Source organism: Crocodylus siamensis, chromosome 15, assembly GCF_052110815.1.
Source record: "Crocodylus siamensis isolate JL-2025a chromosome 15, ASM5211081v1, whole genome shotgun sequence".
NCBI lineage: Eukaryota > Metazoa > Chordata > Crocodylia > Crocodylidae > Crocodylus > Crocodylus siamensis.
Window position 1 is genome coordinate 26949672 of NC_143409.1, and position 22240 is coordinate 26971911.

General features: G+C 39.8%; 1 protein-coding gene across 1 annotated transcript in view; it reads left to right on the forward strand.

The window, feature by feature from the left end:
• Positions 1-22240, forward strand: part of MYZAP (myocardial zonula adherens protein) — an 89900-nt gene that overhangs the window by 52813 nt on the left and 14847 nt on the right. Inside the window, exons 11-13 of the mRNA XM_090029543.1 lie at positions 9868-9951; positions 10530-10630; positions 12430-12532. Of these exons, the coding sequence (XP_089885669.1) occupies positions 9868-9951; positions 10530-10630; positions 12430-12532 (288 nt within the window). The remainder of the gene's footprint in view (positions 1-9867; positions 9952-10529; positions 10631-12429; positions 12533-22240) is intronic.

The following is a 22240-nucleotide window of genomic DNA, read 5'->3' on the forward strand; positions in this document are numbered from 1 at the left end:
TGAAGTGAGTGTCAGCCCACAAAAGCTTGTGCTTTTTATATATATATGTGTAGATAGATATGCGGATGTGTAGATATGTGTATATATAGATATCTAGTATGGTTACTTTATAAGAAGCAAATCTATCTTGCCTAGTATTGGAATTTTATTTGTCCAAACTTGCATTTGTCCTGTAATGAGTCGTGCTGATGATCATTTTGACCATATTTGTTTGTTGCATATCAGTTACAAAAGTCAAATTCACTAATAGATGATGAACAATTAAAAGAGAAATCTCTTGTATAACATATTACAGGGGTGTAGGTTGTAGCCATGTTGATCTAAGAACTTAGGCAGACAAGGTTCTTTGGGTGAATCTGATTTCTTTTATTAGACCAACTTAAATAGTTGGAAAACAATTATTAAGCAAGCTTTCGGGTTCAAAAACCCTTTGTCAGGCTAAGGAAGTTTCAGCAGTTGGTGTGTGCTCTTTCTGGATGGAATGAAAAGAAGCTGCCTCTCACCCGTTGACTCCTTAGTCTACATTTTCACTGACTACCTGTCTTGTATGCATACCAAACCAGCCTCTGGCTTCTTTACTTTTCATTCCATCCAGGAAGAACGCACACCAACTGCTGAAACTTCCTCAGCCTGATGAAGAGTGTTTGAACCCGAAAGCTTGCTTAATAATTGTTTTCCAACTATTTAAGTTGGTCTAATAATAGATATCAGATTCACCCAAAGAACCTTGTCTGCTTTTGTATAACATATAATACTCATATAAATGAAGAAGTTAATACTCTGATATTTTTAGAGGATGATCTTATCTAGTAGCAAATTTGGAGTGAATTTATGAAATGGCTAGTTCTACTACAACCTGGTGAATGAATGCATGTTTTTAAGTGTATATGACCAAAAAGTATACATAAATTGTAGCATTGGCTCAACCCCTTAAAAACCCCCCAAACAAACCCATCCTCCTGCCAAATTAGAGGTGCATTGATGCATCAGTCCATATGGTATCTGCACCAATAAAGGGAAAATTGAAGTATCAGCAATTGGCTTTTATTGGCTGATGTGGCTGATACTGTAGCCGATAAATACTACGTGCATGGGCGCAGCCACAGCATGCTCACAGCCAGGAGTGCAGCCAGGCAGCATGAAGAGCAGTGGTCTGCTGGTAACTCTGTTGGGGGAAAGGGCATGGGGGGGAGGGGGCAGATAAAAGCACCTGCAGTGAGGGAGAGAGTGGCGCTGGGCTAGGGAAGGGACAGGCACTGCCCAGCCAGGGCAGGTTAGGGTGTAGGACAGAGCCATGAGCAGCTTATCTGGGGGGGATGTGGGAGGTGGGGCTCCTGCCGCAGCACACCCCCCAGGGGAGGTGTATGCTCCCTGGATCTGTGTGCGGGGTGACATTGAGCTATTGCTGTATGCTCAAGGCTGGGGACAGCACCAGGCTCTTCCTGGTGGGGGAGATGGGGGTTGAGCTAGGGCTGCACTCATGGGTGGCACGGGGGGATGGCTACAGGGGGGCTACAGCCACCCCAGAATTTGTTGTAGCAAATTTCCCTGAACCCCACGCTGAGCCCTACCGCTGCCTGCCCCAAGTGCAACACTGGTGCAGCCCTCTCCACTGGAAAGAGCCTGGTGTCACCCCCGGCCCCAGCCTGCAGCAGCAGTCTGCCCTCACCCCATGCACAGATCTGGGGGGCACATGCTCCCCCATGCCTTCCCCAGGGGTGTGCACAGTGGCAGGAGCTTCCCCCACCCATGCCCCCTGGATGAGCCACTCGCAGCTCCACCCCAGCCCCACTTCCTCCCTCACCATGGTCGCCTCAGTCTGTCCCCCCCACCCATGCCCCTTCTCTCCCCCACCCCTTGCCCCCCACAGATTTACCAGCCAGGCACTCCTCTCCAAGCTGCTGGGCTTGCATGTCAGCAATCAGATTGGCATGACTGATATGTCTCATTAATAGTCAGCCATCGGTACTCGCCCAGAAAATCGTTTATCAGTGCACCCCATAAAAAAACCTCTAGAATTAGACAAGTTTTTCATTCCCTTTAATGTTTTCCTTTTCTTCTCATTTCCCTGAATGCTTTATAGCTTTTGATTTTCCTTTAATTTCAGTATTCACTCACTTGTCAGTCCATTTCAGATCTTCTTCTCCTTTCCTGTGTCTCATATGGTTTTATTCCTTTTGGCAGCTGTATGCTATTTAACTCCTAACTCTTGCTTCTTCACTAACCCTTCACTTTGCATTGCCAGCTGTCTACTCTCAGATGTCTCCATGTCACCTTAACAAATTGTTGAAAGCCGAAACTATGTTGCGAGTGCAGACAGGACCCAGTGGAAGGGCTTGTTATGAGGAAGGGAGAGAGATTTGGTGGGGAACTTAATGTATGGAAAAGGGAGATATAGTTTGTAATGTGACTTTGAGGCAGGGCAAAATGGATGAAGATGTTCTCGTTGCCAGCTGAAATGACAATTTAGAAAGAAAACAAAAGGTGTGGTGTGCCATGTTGAGTTTGAGATTAATCATCCAGGCTGATGCACATTGCCTGGTCCACTGGGGGCCCAACCTCTGTTTACAACCTCTAAACTCACCGACAACAGAAATGTAACATCGGAGAGAGCTGATGAACTTGTAGGCTAATGTGGTTGTTAAAAAAGGGTAATTGTGACTCAAAGGGAAATACTGAAAAAGCAGTCAAGGAAGTGGGAGAAAATGCTATAAAAGCCAAGAGGGAGCAGGGACTGGAGTATCCAAGGCTAGCCAGAAGCTGATTATACTATGGCTTGGTCCTGGCACTTTCATTTCAGACCGAAGTAGGTGTACAAGCAAGTTTAAGACTTTTTAGGGCCAAACTTGCTTCCTTTCTCACCCACAGCTCTTTCTGTGGAGAACTGACACATTGCCCATGACTCAGACTTTCAGCCTAATTATTATCCTAAACTTGGCTTGCTCTTTCACCCCTGCATCTATGTACTTATGCCTGGAGCAGTCGTCCTAATGCCCACTTCTCTTTCTCAAAGCCCACTACTTGGAGAGAGGCTGACTATGTTTGTGTTTTGTCCTTGTGCCTTTCTCTGCTTTACATTGCCAGCTCATAAGCACAGTGACTTTGTGTAGTGGGCGAGTTAGATGTTCTGAGTCTTACCATTCATTAATTTGGGTTATTTCATTAAGTTATGTTTATCTAGCACTTTTAAAAAAAGTAAAGAGCTGTAAAAGAGTGAAGTATTACTACTTTTATCTTCAGAACACTTTACCAGAACCAATGCATATACGAGCCAATATTCTTGCTGCATTTTTTTCATGTAATGGAGATCATTGCACTTTCATTTATGTAATGTTACTTGAGTAAATCCACTGAACCTACATGCTGTGCAGTTTAATTAATTGCTTTATGTAATAAATCATTTATAATCCTCCAGAGTTGTTGCTGCCTTTTCCCAGTTTCCTTTAAACATGGTATCTCGCGGTATGACAGTTCTTTAAGTATTTTTAGAAAATTGGGTTACATTACCCCTTAATAGTCTTTCTGATAGATGACCAGAGGTAAAGTTTCTATGTCAGGGGGATTCTACCCTGGGGATGAAGTGGGGACCACATCCATCCTCAGACCATGGGCATAGCTACAGTAGCTCTGTAGGCCTTCTCTTCTCTGGTAACTATTAATGCATACTGTTCTGCCTTTCAAAGCCCTTAGCGGATCCTGCCGTGGAACATAACTAGTATGTTTTATGTGAATGTATAGAATGTTATGTTGGCATTTGGGCTTGGGTTTGAGTTTTGGCAAAGAGAGGAAACAGTCCTTCCATTTTTGTCCATGCTGGATTTCTGGAAATTTCATAATGTTCTTCCTTCTAGTACTTTAGGACTGTACATGGGTAATTCAGATCTTGTATACAGTGTTTGAGTGAGGGGTGCACTGATAAAGACTTTTTTTTTTTTTTTTGGCCGATACAGACGGCCAATTATTGACCAGCCATATCAGCCAATATTGATCTGATTGCCAGTATGCAGCCTGGCAGCCTGGAGAGCAGCGTTCTGCTGATGATAAGTCGGGGGAGGGGGAGGGAGGAAGGGGCATGGGGGAGCAGATCAAGGACCCCCCACAATAAGGGAGGGAGTGGGGCTGGGGCAGGTGCAGCACAGGATGGAGCCATGTGTGGCTTGTCTGGTGGGGAAGGGGGGGTGCAGTTCCTGCCACTGCAGGAACCCTGTGGTTGATATGGAGGGGCACATGCCCCTCAGATCTGTGTGTGGGTTGAGGGCGGGTTGCTGCTGCAAGCTGGAGCCAGATGGTGCGCCAGGCTTTTCCCAGCAGTGGGGGTCTGGGCCAGTGCCCCACTTGGGGTGGGTGGCAGTAGTGGCACTGGGAGGGGGGGCTATAAGGGGGCTAGAGCCACACAAAAATTTACTGTAGCCCTCCCTGCTTCCCCCCCCAGAGCACCATTGCTGCCCACTCCGCCCTGCCCAGCCACAACTGCTGGGGAGAGCCTGGTGCAGCCCCTGGCTCCAGCCTGCAGCGGCAGCTGGCCTTCAACCTGCACATGGATCCAGGGACCTGCCACTCCCTCCCGTCCCCCAGATGAGGTGCAGCTCTGTCTCCCACCCCGATGGCCAGTGCCTGCTCCAGCTCCACTTCCTCCCTCACTGCAGGGACTTTGATCTGCTCCCATTCCTCGACCCCGTCAGAGACTCACTGGTTGGACATTGTTAATCAAGCTGCCAGGCTGCACTCCTGGCTGAGTGCATGCTGCAGCTGTGTATATGCCTACAGCATTTATCAGCAACGTTATTGGCCACATCAGCCAAAAAACGGTGATTGATGCTAATGTCAATTTTCCCTTTATTGATGCTGATATGATAGGACCGATGTATAGGTACACCTCTAATTTGAGTAGATGAGAATAGATCTAAACTTGGTGTATGAGTTCTGGTTTAATTACAGTAACTGTATTTGTTTGTACTCGACAACGGCAAATATAACTAGCTTCTTTGTTCAATCCAAATTTTTATGATCTAAAACAGGGATTGGCAAAATATAGCCTGTGGGCCAAGTCTGGCCTGGCAACTGATTGGATGCAGCATATAAGTGGGCACTCGCCAATTGATTGTATCTCACCTGTGGCTGCCCCCACAGTGCTCTACTTGAGCCTGAGCCTTGCCCATTCCTGCCTGGGCAGCTTGAGCCGCTTTTCCACCCCCAGCCACCCTGTGCCCACTAGACAGCTTCACTATGGCCAGTGCATACAGCTTCCCAGGAAAACTGTTACTGCAGCCACCCAGGTACTGCTCAGCTTGCCTGCCTCCAGCGGCTCCTCCTTGTCCTGCCCCTGCTGCACTGCTCTGGTCAGCAGGTAACACAGGGAAGCCGGGGGGATGCATGCCAGGCAGCAGATGCTGCAGCCAGGTGGCTCCTGTCCCACTGCATGGAGCTCTAGCTCCAGCTCCTGGCTGCCTTCTGCCAGTACCTGAATGGCTGCAACCTCACCTGGAGCAGCCGCTGGAAAGCTCTGGGTGCTAACTGGGGCCAGGGCTTGGGTGGTGCTGTCTAGTGGGTGGGGCCAGGAGCATAGTACAGGCTTTCTGAGATGGAAACAGGTGGGACTTGGCCCCATGTGGAATGCTGTGGGTTGGATGGGGCAGGGGGGCAAACTATACCTGCATTGCCCAGGCAAGCTCTGCTCCATGTATCCCCCCCATCCTGCCCTCCTTGTACCCCCAGGCAGTTCCTGGGACCTCGTGTGTCGGCAGCCTCACACACACACATGTGCACATCCACACCCTCCATGTACCCCACTCCGCCACCTGACATGGAATATACAGAAGTAAGGCTTTAATTTGAGCTATTATACAATTGTCTCTATACATTACTCAAAAAAAAAAAAAATCGGGACAAAATTTATTTTTTGTAATAAAATTAAAATATGTTAAAGCAGATGTTTGATTTTTAGTATACAATTCATTTTTTATCTGTAACTTGTTAAAATGGTATCTTCTGAAAGATTTTGTATGTGCAGCCTTCAACAGCTCACCAAAACTTGTTTAGTGGCCCTTCAGCTGAAATAATTCCTACCTTTGATATATCAAGTCTTTGAATTATATTCACCCTATGTAATCTAATCAATTTAAGCTGTTATGAAAGGCAAAGGTAAGACCTCTGGCTCTTGAAAAGCATGTGTAACAAGAAAGCTAATATAAATAAAACCATCTTGGATTTGCAAATTAATTTAAAAATCAGAATAGGGGACTAAGGGTATGGTATAATATCTCCAGTAATAAGATTGGCTTCTGTAAGAACTAAACTTTCTTTTGATTTTGCACAGCTGTACTTAGTTTCAAGCTTCTGCTCTCCCTATGCATACAGATTTTTTTCTGAAGTGATTTCCTTCTCTGCATGGCAGGAGAACAGAATATTAATACAAAATACCTAAAAGAATATTATATCTTTAAGTATTCACTTTTCAAAACGGGGAAATTTGAACCACTTTTTAAGAAAAACACTGGCTAGTACTTAATTATAGTAAGACTATTAAACACAGCAGGAATGAAGGACTAAGATCAGTAACTGTCAAGCTTCGGTACATACTTCAAAAGTTACTTTTACTATTAAAATGTGAAATTTAAAATGATCACTTGGCATTGTCACTAAAGACTGAATTAATGATTTTCTATTTTAACCAGAAAGGATCTATTTATATAGGAAGAAAAAGAGCAAAAGCCCAAATTGAAAAACATCCCTGTTAATTTAATAGAAATGCAAAACTGGATTGCAGCATTTTTCACTGCAGTGTATTATTACTCATTACTGTTTAGCTCAAACATACTGTGTGAAACTTACTGGAAAAAGGCAAAGAGCCAACTGGCTTGGTACCTTGTCAAATGAAACATATTAATTCAAAATAAATTATTAAAAATACAAATTGGGCACAGCACTTTTATTAAGATAAATGCAGTTGAGGGTTGTATTTTTTTTATTGCTGCCTTCACAAATCTTATGCTTTTAGCTTATTTCATTTTTTGATTCTTGTGCATTTCATTTTAATTTTTTCCAGCTCTTTCTCTTCAGACTGATATTTTGTTTTTCTGCACTTATTTCATGCTGGTTTACTGTAGATTTTTTTGTGATATTGATGGATACTGTTTTTAATGTTTTACTTGAACACTTTCAGATTCTTTAACTTCACCTTTTATTGAGATTTTATTTTTATTGATCATTACCTTCAGATATGCTAGAGAATTAGATGAATAATGTTTTTTTTTTTTAAGAAACTCTTTGAATAAAATTTTAAAGGTTAATTTTTTTAAAGACATTTTATTAAAGAATAAATGGAGGCAATTGGAAATTGAGTTTTGCTCATGCTGAAAGAATTGGAAATGTGTACAAAATAAATGAAAATACTGGATTTAAAAAAATATTTCGGGTTTAATAACTTGGTGGCTCTAGCAACGTAAAGCTTGTCAGCCTTCTTTCACCCATGTGCTTTGGGAATACTAAACCCTTTAGAAAAAACAATTAAATTAGCTTGAAACTAAATTTGAAAAATTATTTCAATACGATTAATGACTAGGAAAAGCTAAGCGATGTCATTTTTGTTCTTTAAGGGATAGGGTAAAGTACTAATAACAGAATAACTTTATGCGCTCTTGTATACAACTGTGTGAATGCAATACTTAGCTTGCAAATGCCGTAAAGCAGTATGAGGCTTGCTGGCGCGGTACTCGCAGCTCTCCAGAGCTGAAGCGCCACCCACTTCTCTGCTTTGGGACTGCTGGCTGAGGCGCCGGGCTCCCAGGGCTGAGGCTGCATCCGCGCTGCTTACGCCAGGGTACACTCCCCACAGGGAAAGCCAGAGTGGCTCGGTGCTGCAGTGGCAGGAGCTTGATCCTGTGGCCAGCTTCGATCCTGTGGCTCCTAAACATTAAACTGGAGAAGTAGGCTGAGCTCTGCAGCTCTTGACTTTCAGTGGAGGACCAGATGTGGCTCCCAGGGTGAGCAACTCTGGCCACCCCTGCTATAAAGGACCATTGCTTAATTTATTTTGTATTGAAATTTTAAAACAATTGATTGACTTGTATAAAAACCATTGTTTAGGCCTGAAAATTAAGCGTTTCAAAAATCTGAACGTGTTAATCTGGGGCAAAGGAGTAATTCATATACAAAGGGTATACTTTGAGTAGAGCAGTTGTGATTTTATTTTTAGATTGTAGCAGCTTATGGAAAGTGTTCAAGTATCACTTGCTTCATGTGCACAATAAATACTGAAAACTTTGATTTCTGTTGCTCTCTAGGCACCCTTCATATTCCTCTGCTTTAAACTATGCCATAGAAACTAATAACATCTATTCCAGACCAGTTGCAACATTTTAGCCATGTTGTAGAGGACATGGCTAAGGGCACCGATTTGTTGTTAAGGTACTGATTCTCAACCTGGGGTATTGTGGCACCCCAGGGTGCCTTAAGATCCTTTCAAAGATGCTGTGAGGTATCACACAATGTTAGCACTGTTAGGAATGCAGATATGATTTACAAGATCACCCCACGGTCTTCAAACAGGAATCCGTTGTGTTAAAAACATTTTGACCTTTGTGGACTTTGAGTTCTATGCAAGAATAAGAAAAGTGATAACTAAGAGTTTGCATTTTCTAAAGGGTGCCTCAAGTTTAAAAAGGTTGAGAATTCCTGTTTTAAGTCTGTCAGGTCTGCTATAGTACCACAATTTAATTTGAATCTGCTCCTGAACAGTATAGATTCTGCAATGTAGATGGAAACAACTTGCTTTTGCCCATCCCAGGTTCTGTATATTTTCATGCCGATTCTCATATTTGAAATAATCTCCCAACACCTATGCTGTTCTAGAGCCCTCAGTGCTCATTTCTTCACTTATCTTCTCAGTCCCCCTCCCACCCGCTTCTAAAGGTATTATGCTAGTTTTATCAATCTCCACAATATGCCCTAATTTTGGAACAAAGTACTTTTGTCCTTTTGTTGTTATAAAGCTGTTATGTGTCCCTACAGGGGTAGAAAGAAGAATGACGGATATGCAGGGGGATACGAAGAGGAGGCAGTGTGGATTTCAGGGGCTACTTTGCACTAAATCAGTCTGCTGTACCATGAGAATGGCAACCAGGGAGCACTGAAATCCTGATCTTGCCTTTTCTGTGGCCATACCCTAGCCAGCAGATCACTGTATTGTATAAGGCATGTCTGATCCCAGTACCCAGGGAAGATTTTTCTGTAACCAGCTTTAAGACAACTTTTGCACAAGTGGATTTGTGCGAAGTTGCCCTAATGTAGGGAAAAATCTGAAGATATTAATATTGGCTTAAAATACTCAAGTTATTATAAATTTTATTCCCTACAGAGCACAGGAAAATAATGAAATAAATTGTCAGCTGTATGACTGACTAACCTTTTTACTTTTATGTTATGACAAGCAGTTGTTTGTAATGACCTCTACTACTTGACCCAGTATGAAATGTAAAGGTTTTTCATGTAGAAACATTTCAATTTGCATGCTTTGCCAAGTAGCAAATTGGGGTGGAAACTGAAGAGACTAAGTAACTGAGTTATGTCAGAGATTTGGGTAGAATCAAAATTCATACAATCAAAGTTCCTCCAACTTCCTGTTACATATTGATGCATTAGCTAGCTGTTACTTGAGTTTACATTTCCTATTCCAAAAAAATGAAGTCTTAGAAGCCATATTAGTACATGTATATGATTTTGCTATAAACCGTGTTCATGTGTGCATGTAATCGTGGTATAAATCAGTGAATAATTTTAAATACAAGAATATACGGTGCTACCTGCATTGAAATCTAGCGTGTTCTAGTTTTGCTTCTTTACCTGAATATTTTTTTTTTTTCTTCACAGATTGAAATGCTAAGGAAGAAGGTTCAGGAAAAGGAATTGTTTATAGTACAGCTCTTAGAAAAAATCTCGTTCTTAGAATGTGAAGTAAGTGCCTGAACTTGCAGTAGGCAAGGAAGGATGTTTTGGTTGATATCTTTTACTGGACCAACTTCATGGTTCAGATAGTTAGACAAGCTTTTGAATGCAAAGCAGTCTTTCTTGGGTTTGGAAAAGGAAGCAGCAACAGCACTAGACTTTGAGGCTAAAATTATTTTGATATGTTTTTAGAAGAACTGTTAGCACCAATGTTATCTGCTGTTTTCTTTATGTATATCTGCTGAGCATAGCTGCTGCTGTAATGTAGGGATATAGTTATGACATAATTTTATGAATGCATGTAATAAATAGTCTTCATGTTCACACCTTGAACTTCTGTAACAAACAGTTATTTACCAATATTATAGATGCAGTGAAAAAAAAATCTAGGATTCCAAATCTAGGCTGTAGATTGATTTATATTTTTAGTCAATGTTATTGTTCAGAATTAAGGAAATTTCTAGTATTTTAAATAGGATTCTTGAAATTATTAACTGATGAAGAAAGCCTACTGCTCAATTTCATGTTTAATTAGGAATATAGAAATTATCTTAAAGATATATAATTTGCAAATCCCTGTTTTCCAGAACAAAGAATTACAAGACAAGTTGGACTATTTAATGGAAACTCAGCAAAAGACTAATGTGGAAACCAGAGAGACTGGAGTAGGATGTGATTTTCCACCGAGGTACTGGGTATTCTACCAACTTTACCTTAAAGGGTTTTCTGCAGAAGTTTAGTTTAATCTGATAAGCTGCTTATTAGAAGTCCTGGTAGAGTTTTGACAATAGGTTATAAAACATAATTGCTTGAGAAGGCATCTGCAGCCTAATAGTCAAGTATTTTTTTATTTGGTTGTCTATTTCTTTATAGCATACAGAATGGAAATAATATTTCCCTTTGACTACATTTCTGATGGCCACAGTGCACATCTCTTTTGGCAAAATGATGGGACATTGCAAACTGCTGGAGTATGCAAGTGCAAAAAGAAGAAAAAAGTGAATTAAGCCGAGTCCACTGCAGACTAAGATTTCCCAGTTACGCAAACATAAAAAAAGCATGTCTTGTGATGTCAAAGGGAAAGTTTATTAAAACTGGTGCTGGCAATGCAGCAGGACCTTCCCAGGGGTGATTTAAGTACTCTGGTCTGTGAGGCAGCATTAGAATTCAGTTGGTCCAATGGTCAAATTAACTCCATATTTTGTTTTTATAAAATATGAAGTTGCCACGTTTCCTGTATGAGCATTGGGTAGCTAATATAGGAAATATCTTTTGTTACTTTTGACTACTGTGTGGTATCAAAGCGCCTCTGAAATCCATTATAATTATAGTACATATTTTTTATGCCATGTGTGCACTGGTAGCCAAATTCTGTCCAAAAACTGACTAATACAGGCTTTGAGTATTGTTTTTGTGTTAGGAGCAGCCTCCCGAAGGCTGAGTAGTAGCAGTAGAGTTCTGTAACTGCTACAGCCCACATTAAGACTGCTGCAATTCTTACACATGCCCCCTGACTCAAAGCGGTAGAGTAGCCAGTGGGTAAGTGTTACCATTCTTCATTTACCTGTGTCCTGTGCACTGAGGTAACAGGTGGCCCAGAGGCCTTCAGGAATACAGACTTACACTCCTGGAATCTTGCCTAGAGGTGCTGCCGCAGAGTCAAGTTAGTTGTACTGTAACCAGGGCTATGTATTTGCATTGAGGGTCTGGGAAGATGCAAATTGCTCCTAGCTATATAGTAAAAAATGAAAGGTAATATTGTCCACGTGTAACAGAGCCACAGAGCTGGTTGAATTCTTACCAGAGGTGAACTAATCTGCTGCTATACAGATCCTTTAGCTAGAACTTGGAAGAATGCAAATGATTCAGTAAACCATTATGTCGTATAACTATGGGACTTCTTAATATTTTAAAATAAACCAAATAATTATTTGCTTTGGCCTGGAGCACATTTGACTGGCACAGGTTATGCTATGAAGTTTCAAAGATGATATTCACCATGGCTGGTGACCCTTTTTTGTGTTATCTTTGTGCCTCTTTGATTCTGAAAGCAGACTTTCTGTAGCTCTTCGATTTCTTGTTTTTGAGATTTATCTTTGACATCTGTTCAGGTTACATTTTGTGAAACTACATTTTACAGTTAGTAAGAATGCTCCCCTTCCACAACAGTGACAGCGTATCACTTGCCATTCTACTACAAGACCTCTGCTGATGCTCATTTCCCAAGCTTGCAAGCATATGACATGAGATTTTTAAATACTCTAAAGGATGCTTTGACAAGGTATTTGAAGGGTATCAGATGTATGCTATAGGTTAAAAATAGATTCACTGCATGAGTTTTCAGAGCTAGTATGAATAATAACCTCCAGAATAAGAGTTCTTCGTAGTGAAGTTCACTCTCCTACTGACTGAATGTGTACCTCAAACAAATGCATTGATCCTGGAGAACTGACAGAAAAACCTCTGCTTTTTCTCATGTCTTAATAGCACAGGCATCATCAGCAGAAGAAGTTTTCCTGAAACTTCAAGGCCTGTGAGGATGTACACTCCATTCAAGAGAGTCTTGGAGCATACAGTGAAGAACAGTACATTTTAACCATACCAGTGAATATATTTCTTACAAAGGAGTAAATATCTGAAGCTTGCAGTCTGAAAAGAAGGAACCTACTCAGCCCTAGAGAAGAACAACAACTTCATAGCTGAAGTTGCTACTGACACTAGCTTTTTGCATGAGGGTATATGTGAAGGGGACTGAATGAGCTACCAGTCTGTATTGCTTCTTAAGAAGCTGTGTAGTGCAGTATCTGTTATTTCAAGTACTTTTTAGATGAGACTATTTATGAAGTTGTACAGTTTTTCTGATGGTGTATTGCAATTCTGTTTGTAAAATGAAGCTTTAATTTATTATTTTATTTTCAGTCTAAAATAATTAGGTGTAGAATCTATAATTGTTTTGGGAAAGGGCATCAATTTGAATGCTATCACTTTCATCAGTGAGAGGACTACCTGTTAAAGAGGTGTATTCAACCAGCCAACCTGTACTGGTATTAACATTCTTTTGAAGAAAGCTTATGGTGAGGTAGCCTTATAACATTGGTAACCTTTAAAGAATGTGATCTGCAAATACTTGCTAGAGAATGTGTTGCTTACTACTCAGAATAGTAAGCATTCAGGCTGCCTCAGTGCTTCAGTGTTTTGCTGGATTAAGACCTTAATTGATGCTACCTTGGGTTGTAACCAACACATTCACAACTAAATATAGGATCAGTAGCAAATCTTATAGTGAAGGCCCTATCATGGGTCATTCTTAGTCCATTTTGCCCCAGAAGGGGGAATGAACTGTAACAACAAAGATTTGCTTTCCATGGCCAGCAATTGCAGGTTTATTCTCTTACCTGTTGCAGGGTTTTGATCCCAAATACTGTTTTTCGGAAAGATTTATTGTCACATGCCCAACTTCAGTGTACTGGCAGAAACAATTACATCTGCTTGTGAATGCTTGGATATTTTTCATGTTTTTTATTTGTAACTTCATAAGAAAACCTTACACTTTTAGTTCCAAATGATGCCTTCTTATAGTTCTATTAAAAGGAGTAAAGACATAATTTTACAAAACAGCTAGTGCTGCATTTGTTTTTAAAAATGTATTTTGTATTGAGGTAAGTATCATTGTGTTAATGTTTGTTGAACAATTAATTTTACAACCAGAAGATGCTAGTTGTACCTTAGAACTTCACAAAATGAACGTTTCCCTCAACCTTTACAATGCTTTTTATAATCAGCACGTATGGCAGGAATTTAGTTAGTAATTAGTGTTCTTATTGAAATAATCAATGGTCTACCCCTCAGAAACCCCTTGCTTACTCTTACGGCATTTTACATTTTTGAATGTTTGTTTAACAACGCTTATTTTTATTTATCCTGAAGCTACACTATTTAACTGGGAAATAAGAGTGTTTCAGAAGACAGCATCACAAGTGCCTGAGTTGATATAGCAACTTTGAAATGCTTTACTTTACACAGTTAAGGTTCTTGCAACCAAAGCAGGGGAATAGAATATAAATCAGGACCTAATCCTGCCTGATCCTATGTGCTGTGTTACACCTCAGTATAATTTTTTTTCTCTCATTTACCTGGATTTTGACTCCTAAGCCATTACAAAAGTTTGTTTTTAGTTTCTGAAAAGTAAAGCCCAATACTATCTATTCTGTTACCTGCAAAATTCAAAGAATATTTTTCAGTCCAAAAAGCAAAGACATGAGTTGGTTCAAACACAATTTAATATCTCCGTATTTGATTATAACTTCCATTGTTATAGAATTTGTTCTTATTTCATTCTTTAAAAAGCAAAAAAAAAAAAACCCAAGGAAAACCCAAAACTTAAACTTTGCTGAGTAGATGTTACTTCCTTTGAAAGGAAAATCTGATTTTTGGGGATTGAGGGACAAATTATTATAAAATTAACCTTTTAATAAATGGGTCTGCATACATCAGACACTCATCCAGGTGCAAGGGAAGATTTTTAAAACTCTGCTTAGAGTAAAAAGGTGAAGTGCTGCCCCAGTTGACGTGCTGGGTCGTGTTAGATAGTAAGGGTAACACCAAAACCTGTCTTAAAACTGTTTCTCTTAGTGAAGAGACACAGAATCTCTCCTTTGGAAAAGCACCAAAGGGCAGCTACCCTGAATACAGGGGATTATACTCTTTAAAAGAGGTTGCTTTCTACAGGCCCCTGAAATGAGGCATTGCTTTTAAACTCAGAATGAGGGTAAATGTGACCAAATGTTATATGGTTGCACATCTTCAAAACAACCAAAGAGTAAGGGAAGTTGTGGTTTTTACTTTAAGTGGAGAATTCCATGAATGAAGTGCTGACGTTTTAGATGTGTCATCCTGAAAATGTAACTGGACTATAACCTAATAATTCCCAGACAGTTTGAAGCTTGTCAGAATTATAATTCAGAATTTGTTGAAGGTAAATTATTGGTAGAATATTAAAATATACAAACTACAAAGATTATAGGGAATGACTTTGCTTACCCAATGCAAATATGACATGCTGGCCTAGTGCATGTTATCATGACTCCCTCTAGTGCTGTGTATCTGTAACTTCAGATTACTTAATAGCTTATTCTCCTGAGGTGAAAGATTTTAGGATTGATTTCCCACTCTTGATTCTGGTGCCTGTCTTGAGTATGCAGCTACGTTTCATTATTATGAGTACCTCTTGCCATCTTAGATGTCAAGATGGCATCACTAGGCCTTGGGGAATTTGTGTTGATCCTGTAATGAGGTTGGTTTATAATAATGGAAACTAACACTGGACTTTCGGGTGTTTGTATGAAGTGCAGGTTAAAAGATGAGGGAAAAGGGCACCATTATAACAACAAGTTAACCTTAAACTTTAATTATTTTAATATAAATACAACTGGAGCCAATGCAGTCACACAGGCTAGGGTTCAGAAACAGTGAACAAATATTACAAGTTTTGTGTGGCAAATAGCATGTGAATAGGGACAGTGAGGGGGACTGGAAGAGTATTTTAATATGGATTTCAAAAGGAAATTGAATATACTTTCAAAAGGCTCAAAAGAACCTCTTGAGGAAAGGCTGTGCAAGTCTCATTAATTCTGAGTGTAGAAAAAGTTTATCCTCTGAAGCTGACAAACCACTAAAACTGCAAAATAGTAAGTGGAACTTGATTCTTTCCTGTAGAAAGTAAATAAATAGTAAATTGTCATATAGAGTATGATGACACCTGGGTTTCATCTCAGAGGAAGACTGAAAAAAAACTATTTCTTAGTTAAAAAATCCTGATTGGTGATGTATTGTCTAAAAATCACTGATAGAGACAAGAGGTTTTTTTTATAATTTACTGTTGTAGCTATGTGTCTACTGTTTGGTCTTGGCTTGGGGATATATGGAAGCAGGATAAGGAGAGAGAAAATATACTTATAAAATACAATGCGCATCATGCCTTGTTGAAAAGTTTAGGACTGAATCCTCAGCTTGTGTAAATTTAGCATTCCTCCATTTAGTCAAGGTGTAAAAATGTTTTTGCAATTTAGCATAACTTTTGTCAACTTTAGATTTAATGAGTTTCTTAACACTAGAAGTTGGGAGGAGTTGTTCTGGATTAGTCAGCAGGAACCACAGAGTTAGGTCACATAAAATGCACGGTGTATTTAAAGAATAAATTATGTGTAATTTTACACTGTCGTGATAAGTGTCCAAAGCTCATGTTGTTCTGTAAATTAATTCCAGAATGTTAACTCTGTATTTAACCCTGAAAAAGAGTTTGGGATGTAACTCGCATATATGGTGTATAAAGAATAAGGTTCCTTTGTATATTTTATTATATATTGTATGTAGGATTTGGAAGGAATAAGCTGTAATAAATATTAAGCATGTGTTTTCTAATGAATGTTGTTGTTCTGCTTTAAGATGAATTTACTCTAAAAATCATAGAGACAGCTTAATCCTATGATTTTTTTTTTGTAGGGTCAGAACATATGAATTTGGAAGTGATTTGTCTGACTCTTCAACTTTCTTCTCAGTGTTTCCTTTGGCAGATACTCTCTTGAGAACCAGGAAGACACTTCCTTGTTAAGACTGTTCTGGAGCCAAATAACAAAAAAAAAGTTGAAGATCACTCAGGGGCAGGATAGGAAAGGTAGAACCATTGGTTTATTTTGGATAAACAAGAATAGTGTACCTTTTATCTCTTGTCCCTCAAACAGCCTGTTTTGAAAACCAGCTACAGTCTAAAAACCATGCTACTATTTAAACCAGAGCTAGCTGTAGACACATGTCCAAGTATATAGGGGATCATGATCCAGTGACTTCAGTAGAATTATACCACATCTCATAACTAGTTTCATAACTAAAATTGCATTATCAATCAGAATTTATCTTAAGAAAACCACCTTTGTGTACAGTTAAGGAGTCTCACTTAGTTGAAGCAAGAGGAAAGATTAGAACCAAGGACTAACCAACACTAGCCATATATATATATATATATATATATATATATATATATATATATATATATATATGCCCCCCACCACCCCACGCCTCTGGCTGAGGAGCCTCAGAAGTCCTGCCCCTCCCCTTAGATTGGCAGGTGGCCATCTGTCCATCTCTGGGGAGAGCTGGGACTTTGGGGCCCCTCAGCCAATCTCTCCCCTTTCCCCCGTACTCCAGGATGTCAGGGCTTCCCACTCTCTTCTGTTTGGAGCTGCCTTTTTCCCCCTTCCCTGCCCCCAACTATCCCACTGCCATTTTCTTGCTTTATCATGGTCCCCACACTTTTTTGTGAGGGACCCACCAAATTTGTGGTTTCTGTGAAATCATGAATTTGGTAAGTTCCTATGATAATCAACATTGTTTTGAGTTTACAATAATAACTTAGGAAAGCAAAGGTTAATTGCTTAACTTAATGCTTTTACATATGTGTATTTCCAGTGCCTTTTGGTGCACCCTGGACTTGGTTGTGGGAGAAGTGTTGGATAAAATACTAGTATCAGAAGTGTTTATTGCTTTAAAACTTTCATTAATTCTTTGGTTTTCATATTGCTGAGTTTTTTGGTTCCTAATATTTTAAAATGATGCTCCCCAAACTTTTCCTCAGCATGGCCCCTCATTCCCATGTGACCATTTGGGATGGGGACCCACAGTTTGGGAACAGCTGTTTTAAAACCTATTTTGGAGTTGTTATGGGTGGATGGGTGAAGTGGATAGAATGGAGTATACAAGCTGGCGTGGTATGTGGCTTTTCCATAAGCCTGCAAGCTTATGCAGGGGGCTCTTCCATGACTGCAGGGACACACAGAAGCAGAGATGTGAACTACTTAGGTCCCCACTGCACGCATCTAATTTTAAGAATATAAATAATTCCCATCACTGTTCTGCAAAGCAATTTTTGCATCTGGGTAGTAAACATGTATGTTTAAGTGCGTTGCTGGGTCATGCCCTCACCCCAAACATCAGCCCACTGGTGAAATTATAGGACAAGAAGATAATAAAGAAAAAAGTGGTGTTAAATAAAACATGGTAAATATGAAAATGATTGGAGGAAAAGAGCTTTATAGCAGATGATGAAGAAAAAAATAATTAAGAGCAAGTACTCAAATTATGCAATACTTACAAGCCTTTGAGTCCCTGCTCTGTAAAGTCAGAAGTGGCAAGGTATGATATTTAATTGTAATTATTCCCCAAATGTATTAGGATAAAGCTATAGGTTTAAGGATCTGAGTGACTGATTATAGCTTTTTCTCTTTTTTTCTTTCTTTAAGAAAATTAAAACAATTCTATTATAAAACTGCACCCTACTGACAAATTTGAGGTTTTCTTCAATTTCTCCAAATGGAATGAAAACGTTAAATGAATATCTAACTGAAAATCATGTTTCACTCTGGTATTTTAGAAGGAAAAAAAACACTTTGTTTTCTTTTTGTTTGTTTGTTTTGTTTCTAGGTTTTGAGTTGTCCCCCTTTACCTATTTTAGTTTAGCTCAAAGTGGTGTTTTTATATTGGTGTCTGAACCTGGGGCTATCTCAGTCTTTCTCTCTCTTCTGTTTTCTATTTGGGAATGGTTAAGAAAGTATGTGAAAACATTTTTTTTCCACCACTCATACATTTTTTATCTCCATTTTTCCCCCCAGCAAAAATGAATTTTATGGGGAATTCTTAAAAAGAAAAAAAAAAAAAATCACAATTCTTTTTTAAAATTGCAACAAATCAGAACCGCAGTCTGTATTCGTGACAGTGTGACCTAAACTACATACATGGCCATGACAAATAATAAACAGGAAAGGCAAAAAGTGGAGGTGGGGAGGAGGGATAGAAGAGAAGTGTGCAAAGGGTAATACTTGCCAGAACATTCTAAAAAATCTTTCCAAATTGTATTACACTTCTCAAAACAGTTATGTCTGCTTGTTTTTTCTCCATGGATGCTGGTTGTTCTATTTCATCATACCAGGACTGATAATAGGGTATGACCAAATATGTAACCATGCAAGACTTCCAATCTATTACATCTCTACCACACATGTGCTGGCACAATATGTACTTTTTTTTAAGTTTAAGGGGAGCCCAGTGAAGATGAAAATTATCTTTTGCTGTACAATTCTAAAATGAATTGTAGATATCTGAATATTCTGAACTTCGGATTTCCGCTGCGATTCTGTCCTCTAGATACCTAAGTCTTGATTCCACTTGAGTCTTAAATTGTTTGCATCAGGTCTGTTATATGATATTACATATTCATAGAGTGATGCCACAGAGTGGGGAAGAGAAGCAAGTTTCAAAGCTAAAATTAGTACTGTATTTATTCAAATCCAAGATGAGGGCATTTTTTCCCCCTTATTCAACATGGGGAGGAAAAAAAGGCTTGTCCTGGATTCCCGTACCAGCCTCGGGGCAGGTGGCAGCCACTACTGTAGCTGTTACCTGTGGTGGCCAGAACCAGAGCCTGAGCTACTGCCACCACTGCTGCCTTCCCAGTATCAGGGCTGGGGTCAGAGCCACCACCGTTCCCTGGCTGGCCAGAGTTGGAGTTGCTGCCACCACTGCTGTTGCTACCACCTGTAAGTGCCTGTTCAATTTCCATCCATGCAGGACAGTTACCAGTTATATCGATCATCTAGAATAGTTGGGCTCACTTGGAAGGCACTGTGCTATTATCAAACGCGGCTTTTATCTTCCAAGCCTGTTTCAACTAGTAGTTGCATCTTTTTTTAAAATCAAAGTTCAGGGCTTTTCCTTCAGAATCCTATTAAACAGTCTGTTGATTTTATCAAAATAGAACTGATAGGTTATGTAATAAATAAATATTGCAAGGTGAGTTAATACATTTATTTTTAAAAAAGTAATATGTTCCCACAAGGATATTGCCAAAAAGCTCACATTTTGTAATACAATACTGGGAATCTTCTTAAAGGTTTGGTAGATACTAAAATATCCAAGAATATTAATGTTACTATCTAAATAAGTGATGTGCTCAAGTTGCCACTTAACCTGTTATTTACTAAACAGTATTATCTTTTAGAAGACAGAAACAGGAAAATAGTCTATGGAGAAAAAATGTTTTTGCTTTCCAAAAATCCAAATGAAAGTTCACTTTTAGTTTTTTGGGGTTTTTTTTGTTTTTTGTTTATACCTTCATTGCTGTAGTCTTTTTGCTCTGTGCCCTCAACACTAACTTTGTTATGTGAATAAAACCCTTTCATTTAGTACCTTTTACAAGTATGAAACATTCAAATATACAAGTATCTACTGTAATAGAATGACTGGTTTTATCAAATAACACAGATGAGGAGGATATAATGCCTAACCAAACCACCTCAAAGTCCAGCCCTCTATTCCTTTGCCCTGCCCCAATATTAAAAAGAATAATTTTCCTTTTTTTCTTCTTTGCTATGTTTTTTTTCCCCTCTTCACCTTTTCATTAATTTTTTTTTACCAAAATAGCTGATTTTCTTCTCTGCCACTGTTGCCTACATTTTCTTGTAGGTTCTATGATATTTACTATACACATAATACTGGATTGCATAGCAACTGGCATAAAACCACTGAGGAATAAATTACATTTGACTTCAGATATGACAGAGAACAGCCTATTGCTATTTATCAGCTTTTATTAGCTACCCCTCTTTCCCTGAGAGAATGGCCAAAGTGAGGAGCATGGTAAAGTTTACTACATCAAAAAACAAAGGGACCAATTCTGTAAAGGAGCTCAGATAGGTGCTGAATGAAGTGTTCAAGAAAATACCATAGGGACAGAAGAAAAAGTATCCCCTTAGTGCAGAAGAAAAGTATCCAGTATAACACTGGCTGTTTTTGAGAATTCATATGCTGTGCAACAGGGATTGTCAACCAGGAATCCACGTACCCCTAGGAGTACTTGGGAAGGCCCTAGGGGATGTATGCAGGTGGGTGGGGGTGGAGCGCCACCATCCACCACCCCTTGACATTGCCTCTCAGAAGAAGGGCCGGAGTGGGGTAAGGGCAGTGATGCCCCTCTGCGGGCTGAATAGGTACTGCCTGGCTGGCTGGATCGGGGGGAACTTGCACATGGCAGCCGCCACCACCACCCTGCACTACCACTGCTCTAGGTTTGGCTGCGTGCCCCACCCCCCTAGCTCTGCATCTGGCCAACCAGACGTACACTTACTAAAAAAGTCTGAAAACCCCTGCTGTACAACATAAAGATGGAATAAAAGCAAACGCACAAGATTAAAGACCCAGTCCTAGGAGTCAATTAAACAACTCTTTCATATGGCCTTAGACACCAACTTCCAAATCTATGACCCACTATTTGGTATTATCACTCACCATGTAGATGCCATCTGCCCTGTCTGGGCATTTGTAAAGACTGCAGGTTTCTATTAAGTGCTGTGCTATTCCAAATGGCAAAATTTGATATCTTCCGTGTATCGGGGGTGTTGGTTGTAGCCATGTTGGTCTAAGGACATACGCAGACGTTTTTTTGGGTAAATGTGATATCATTTATTAGATCAACTAAATAGTTGGAAAAAATGTTCTTTGCAAGCTTTTAGGCACAAACGCCCTTCTTCAGGCATGGGTAGAGTCTGCTGCAGTTTTGTGTCCTGGATGAAATAGAAACCAATATGCAAAATGTAGGTCTGTGAAAATACAAATGCATGGCAGTGGAGAGAAAGGGAAGACGAATTCCTCAAGAACTTCACCATCAAACACATGCTATACCCAAAATATATAGTTGACATCTTCATCATTTGGACCCAAAACCTCCAATCTGATTGATTTCCATCACAAATTCAATCATCATCATCCCTCCATAAGACTCTCTCTTGAATACTCCAGCACCAACAGTTCCTTTTTAGACACTGTGATCACTATCTAGAATGGTAAAATGAATTGCCATGTACAAGAAAACCACAGACCAACATGCATACCTGCATGGAACCAGCAATCGCCCCTAACACACCAATAAAACTGTAATATATGGCCAAGCTCTCCAATACCACCAAATCTGCAGTGAGGAGAACACCCATGATTGTCACCTCACAAAGAGTTTTCGCTCAGCAAGGACTCTTCTCCAGAAAGATCTATCGCACTTTTGAAAGAGCCACCTGGATACCATGTGGAGAACTGCTGCAGTGCAAAAAGAAAATCCTCACAAATCACACACCATTCATTATGACTTACCATCCCTCCTTGGAACGTATACAAAAAATCTTCAAACAATTGCAAACCATACTAGAAGACTACCCAATTCTTAAAGAGATCTTCCCAGAACCACCCATCCCACCCATCC